At 35.9% G+C, this 6,607-nt stretch overlaps 1 protein-coding gene across 2 annotated transcripts in view; it reads left to right on the forward strand.

Annotated features, from left to right (window-relative positions):
• The window catches only part of LOC111476833 (ubiquitin carboxyl-terminal hydrolase 14-like), a 13,018-nt gene that overhangs the window by 1,272 nt on the left and 5,139 nt on the right, over positions 1-6,607 (forward strand). The window contains exons 2-8 of one of the 2 annotated variants that reach the window (XM_023120654.1): positions 453-624; positions 3,208-3,320; positions 3,412-3,748; positions 4,721-4,815; positions 6,085-6,218; positions 6,302-6,358; positions 6,447-6,524. In XM_023120654.1, the coding sequence (XP_022976422.1) occupies positions 453-624; positions 3,208-3,320; positions 3,412-3,748; positions 4,721-4,815; positions 6,085-6,218; positions 6,302-6,358; positions 6,447-6,524 (986 nt within the window). The remainder of the gene's footprint in view (positions 1-452; positions 625-3,207; positions 3,321-3,411; positions 3,749-4,720; positions 4,816-6,084; positions 6,219-6,301; positions 6,359-6,446; positions 6,525-6,607) is intronic. The other variant, XM_023120655.1, reaches the window with a different exon arrangement.

A 6,607-nucleotide genomic window follows, 5' to 3' on the forward strand; every position in this document is an offset into this window, starting at 1 on the left:
GGAAAAAAAAAAAAAAAAAAAAAAAAACGTGAATATAGTTCAAATGAATTAAAATATATGGTTAGATTTATTCTGTAGTAAGATATTAAGAATGTTAAAGGTTGTTTCATTGTGAACAACAGAACAAGTAAGCCCGCAAAATACCTGGCTAAGATTCAAGAATCTGTTCAACCTAACATTATTCATAGTTTTCCTAGCTTGAATAGAAACACATTATATGCAGATCAAGGAATATAAATGACATTCTTATTTCCATGCGTATGAAAATATTGGATCAGTAACATTTACCTCGGTCACCTCCAGGGACTCTTCTATGCCTTTGCCTGCATATTGTTTATCCAAAAGCAACAAGATGCTTTCCATACATTTTTATGACGTCCTTCACTTTTTGTCTGGGGAAGCTCTTCTTCTATGCCACTGTCTTATGATGTTTGTTTTCTTTTGAGTTTCAGAGATCAGAAGGTGGTTTGTACATTGATTTGAATACATTTCTAGCTTTTGGGAAGGATTTTGTAGTTTGGAACTATGAGAGGACTGGAAATCCTGTGTATTTGCACATAAAGCAAAGAAAGAAGTTGGTTCCTGAAGACAGGCCTTCAAAGAAACCTACTCTCTTAGCTATAGGTATTTTTTTACCACAACGTTTATTAATCTTAATCTATCTTCTTCTGGTCACCTTTCTTATGTGTTTGGAATACATACCCAATTTTTTTTATAGCTTTTTGTATTTTTCTAATAAGTTGCTGGTACTCTATTAAGTTGTTGCTTCCAATAGCATCATTGGTACATTAGTAAGTTGATGATATGACTCACTTTTACTTATATGTAGAAATAGGAATATTTGAAAACTTTTTTCCATATGAATTTAGATAGGGAAACATAGTATTGTCAATATGTATAGATAATATTTTTGGTCAGAGAGGACTTCTCATTGATTGTATGAAAGATAAAAAAAAGGTGGCCAAAGATCCAACTCTAGGAACTTACAATGCAACGACTCCAAGAGAGATTTTGAAATGTGGATCACTATAAAAATTTTCAGTCTAGTGTACTACCAAGGCGATAATAAAAGTTTAGCTAGTGCTCAAATTTCTCCCCTAACTTTAGATTTATCCAAGGGAATCCTGTTATTTCCATAAGTTTAGCTAGTGCTCAAATTTCTCCCCTAACTTTAGATTTATCCAAGGGAATCCTGTTATTTCCATTCAAGCTTAGCTCCCATAGCAATGATGTGCCAACATTCATTTCGATAATCCTCGACTATTTTTTACTTATAGTGTATACCCAACTTCAAACTAAAATGAATGTGGATGAACAAAGTGATCCTAGTTTCCTTACCTTTTTTTAACAGACCCAGCATGTTGTTGTAAGGGCCTTAGGATTCTCTGATTCACCTCCTCTGCTATGATTCCCTAAAGATTGAGTGCCTACAATTTCTTTTTCCAAAAAAACTAGGGAGTCTTATGCCACCGCACAACTTTTGGTGATTTCCAACTGTTTACAAACCTTGCTTTCGCATGTGAAAAGAGAGGCTTGAAAGAGTAACTTTTGGAAATGTCAAGCGTCTGAGCTTTTCTATTTTATTATAATCCTTATTTCTAATCTTTAACTTCAGTTGGTTATCTTCAAACTCTTGCTCAACTAGACCTCTGCTGTGAAATTTAGATTCCAATTGCCATCAATCATCACTGTGGTTTCTTACCAAGGATTTATTTTTTCAGAGTGCACAGTTAAACAAATTTCAAGTGTGTCCCATTATCTTCCCCCTGGGTTATTTTTTAAAAAGTAAAAAAAATAAAAAATAAAAAAGTGCCACATTAGTTTTCGATTAGTTAATTAACATAAAGCGGATGGTAGGGACCAAAATGCTACTAAACCCATACCTTGGGGGTTAAAATGTCAAGTTTGAAAACTCGTGGACCAAATTGCTACCAAACTCAAACCTTAGAGACTAAAAGTATATTTTCCCCCGAAATCTACTTGTTTGCAAAGGAAGTAGCGGTTAGGATAAAAGTAAGTCTCTATTAATGTGTCACTCGTGTAAAGGAGGGGTACATGAATGAACTGAGACCACATCCGAAAGAGAGCAATCCTGGGAATAGGATGACTAAGAAAGGCTTAAAAGAATTGAAAGTCACTACCTATACCAACAAGGTGCACCTTCCTTTTCGGTGGAATTATAGAAACTCCATGATTAAACGTGCTTTACTTGGAACGATTCTATGTTGGGTGACCTCTTAGAAATTTTCCTGGGATGCATGTGAGTTGGGACAAAATATGTTGGAAGGACTCGTGTCGATCTGTGGGGATAGTCTGCACTCTTAAGAAGCGAGGAGTAAGTAACGTGATCATGTCGCAGGGGATGCAACATAATGCCTGGATCATCAAATGCCAAATCTGGATTTTGAATTTTGTGCATAGGGCGATACAATAAATAATAACAGGATAGAATGAAGATCATTTTCTGTTAAGAAAAGTTAAGTAATAGTGTGCTATTATCCCTCATTCACTAGGCTAACAATTGAGTTTGCTTACTGATGGCAGCCTATCTATGGTATTGATATCCTTGAGTTTTTCACCTTGTTCAACTTCAGATGTTGTAGGATCTAGTGGGAGTGCTGTGTCATTGGTCCAGGTTTACATAGGGCTTAGTCACTCGTGGTAATAAGACGAACGAAGCATTATAATCTTTGCTTCATGAACCCTTTGCTCTTCCCATTTCTAAAGTGTTTTTTTTTTATCATTTTGTTACTTTTTACTAAATTAATATGATTATTTTTTCTTTTCAAATTACAAATAACATTCCTTTTTAAATTTATTTTGCACTCATATTAGACAATATGATTGTTTCCCATTCGTGTAAATGTTTTCATTGTATAATAATTAGTTTCTTTGCTTACTTATTTGACTGATTATGATATAATTGGTATAAAGAAACTGTAATCTTCACGGTCCAAGCTTTCAAAATTTGGTTTCTGTTGCGTAACCTATTTTGGTTAAGAAATTAAATCAATTTATTTTAGCATTCTGCTCTCTTCAGTTAATACCAAGTTTTGTTCTCGTGAGTAGAAATGTGGATAAAGTGCTTTTACTGAAATAATATTCTCTACTGCACACCACCAAGAATGCATATCATGAAACTTCCTAATAGCGTAATTTGGGAACATCCATTCAATACTTGTGATTCTTATTGTTATCTTTCTTCAGGAGTTGATGGTGGGTTTGATAACAATGAACCCGAATATGATGAAACTTATAATATAGTGATACTGCCTAATTATGCGACTCTTCCATTTCCTTCTGTGGAGCTGCCAGAGAAGGTGAAAGTCCTTTCCCCACTCCCATCCCTTATCTGGAGCAGAAAACATTTTTTGTTAATATTTTAAACCCAGGCTTATGCTACGATTGCAGGTGAGGCTGGCAGTTGATGCTGTCTTATTGGCTGAGAGCACTGAGAGAAAAGAGCAACTTGCAGCATGGACAGCTGATAAGAAGCAGATTAGTTCATATGCAATGAATCTGCAGCAGATTGACAATGGTGTTACAGTTCCTCCTTCTGGATGGAAGTGTTCGAAATGTGATAAAACTGAGAATCTGTGGCTTAATTTAACAGATGGAATGATCCTTTGCGGGAGAAGAAATTGGGATGGAACAGGAGGTAACAACCACGCTGTTGAGCACTACAAAGAGACTGGCTATCCTCTTTCTGTTAAGCTAGGGACAATCACAGCTGACCTCGAAGCAGCAGGTAATGTTTTGCTTGATAAAGGTGTCAATTTCACTTTATAATGTATTCATCTTGATTGATTCATTTACTTTTTAATAAAAATCAAATCATTCATCTGAAATGGGAAAAAAAAAAAAAAAAATGAAGGCTGCTAAAAATTCGTCAGAAGAACCATCAAGAACAAAAGAATTCCTATCTCTAGCTTTGCAAATATTACCTAAGTTAATACACTTAACTGTGCAAAGCGGAGAGGGGAATGGAGGGCATATATTATCCAAGTTACTACAACTTGTTGGGACCAAATATTGCAGGATTAACCACATGTTCTGTAAGAATTAGTTGAGACATATAAGCTACCTTTAACACCTAAAAGTATATAAATAGTTGTGAGGGGGTGGTGGTGGTAGAGGGATGCCTCAGAGAAGTTTAACTATTGAAAACTCTTGTTGAGACACAAAAAACTCTACTTTATATGGGGGATGTAAAGTGAGTTTTTCCTTATCCGTATCCTGGTATGTTTTTCCTTTATTCTTGTAATGGGAGGGGTAACATTAGAAATAGAGTGAAAAATAACTTTTCTTAGTGTGGGAAATGGAGAAGCGGAGGGCGGATTGGATTGAGGAAACAAATGAGTTGGCATAAGGCGGTGACTTGTATTTATGGGAAGGATTAGCGTAGATGGACTACATAACACAAGAAAGCAGGCCATGCATGGAGTCCTTGGTGAAACATTTTGAATGTTTATTTTTATTTTTATTTTTGCACCATGCAGAATCTTTCAATTATTAGTGTTGGTAATGGTAGTAAGACCTCCTTTGGGAATAACGTTTAGGGTGTTTCCTTTGGTTCTTTGCCAAACCATTTCTTTCTGTTTTCCTTAATGATTGGAATTTTTGGAAGAAAGTAGTTCTGTTACTTTACACTCGTTTTGTCTTTTATCACAGCTCAGATGTTTGAATTTTATTTGTGGGTGATGTTTTTGTGGCAGCTCAGATGTTTACTCTTATCCAGAGGATGATAGTGTCTTGGACCCAATTCTAGGACAGCATCTTGCTTTCTTTGGCATTGACTTTTCATCCTTACAGAAGGTTGGGTATTCTCTAACAGAATGCTTGGAGAGCTTGTTTAATCTTGCAGGGAGATTATATGTTGACAAATATGGAAACTGGATATTTTTAGTTCAGATCAAAAGTTATTTGTCGTGGTGTACTATAAGCTGCATTTGCAGTGTATATCTTGATCTTATGATGTGGTTTTTCTGCAATTTGCAATGGACCCACAATCTTTGTAGGATAGGAACTTTATAATGGTTTTGATTTAATTTTTGCACCTTGCTATGGCTATTATCTCATTATCAATTTTCCATCTGAAATGAGGCAAATAATAGTTTATAATTCTAATGCTATTACATAATAGAAATGTTTCATTCTCATAGGAGAGAAAATTATGATGCAATTTTTTCCCCAGTGAAAATTGAACTTAAGAGGGGTTGAAGATGCCATTGAGATAAGGGTGGGAAAATGGTAAAGAAGATACTAGAATAAGTATCCAAAGAACATGACAAGGACATCAGACAAGAAGTGACAAGCGGGGAAGGTTTAGGCGGACGGAGGGGGGAGAGAGGGCGGAGCTTGAGGACTCAGGTCCAAAATCTCTGACTTTGTGGAATAGTGATCATGGCAGGAAATTGTTGATCGAAGGTGACGTCCCAAATGGGCATTGTTGCTGATGTTTGATCCACCTTTGCTTGTAACGGTTATGAGCTTCTTCCTACATTTTTGCCTACTGGTTTGAGCTTCAGTCTAAGGACAATTCACCTAATCTTGTGGAGGGCCATTTTGGTGGGAGTCAGATTGATTGGTCTAGTCACTGTTGGCATTTAGGATTTAAGCTTCTGTTGGATGGCCACCCTCCCACTTTAAAGGAAAGTCAAAATGTGTAGGAAACAAAATTTGGTTTGATAGGGTAGGACTTGAATTATCTTCAATGAATTATAACATTATCGCTCACTACCTTGACATATCCTCTATCCCTGTTCAACTCTGCCGTAGTGGTGATCACATCACATTGAGCCTTTAATGTAAACGTTTTTCTACACACACACACACATATTTATTTATTTACTTCTTAATTTTGTTGTTTTGTTCTTCTTTCTTTTATAACTATCTTTTAATTGTAGCTGTATGGACACTGTTTTGAGGGATTTGACTAGTTATTTGTTGTGACAGTTAGATCTTGAAAAACATTTTAATATTTTCTTAAAAATTGAATTAACACTTATATGTTGACTTTCCGATCTTGTTTCTCTTTTCTATGTGCCCAATCTTGTTGAAAGCAGCTTCTATTTTCATTTTCAGACTCAAATGACCACTGCTGAAAGAGAGCTTGACCAAAACACTAATTTTGATTGGAATCGGATACAAGAAAGTGGGCAGGAAGTTGAACCAGTTTTTGGGCCAGGTTACACGGGGCTTGTTAATTTAGGAAACAGGTATTGATGTATTATTGACTGTTTATTAAATTTGTGTATCTAATTTTTTCTTGGCTCACAATTATGTTTTTTTTTTCGTGCAGCTGCTACTTGGCAGCGACAATGCAAGTTGTATTTTCAACGCATTCATTCTGTGAAAGGTCCACATAAAATCTACATTGATTTATTACAGCAAACTGTGTTGTAACATTCCTTCTCAAATTTACTTTTCCTCGGGTATGTTTTCAGATACTACACAAAACAGAGTTTAAAATCGGCTTTTGAAACTGCTCCTGCAGATCCGACTGTTGACCTTAACATGCAGCTGTAAGTGGCTAGGAAATTATAAAGCTTTATAGTTACCTAGTATTTTTCTTCCTTTGGGGGGGTGGGGGGGGGGGGGGGGGGGG

The sequence above is a fragment of the Cucurbita maxima genome, unplaced genomic scaffold, assembly GCF_002738345.1.
Source record: "Cucurbita maxima cultivar Rimu unplaced genomic scaffold, Cmax_1.0 Cma_Scf00003, whole genome shotgun sequence".
NCBI lineage: Eukaryota > Viridiplantae > Streptophyta > Magnoliopsida > Cucurbitales > Cucurbitaceae > Cucurbita > Cucurbita maxima.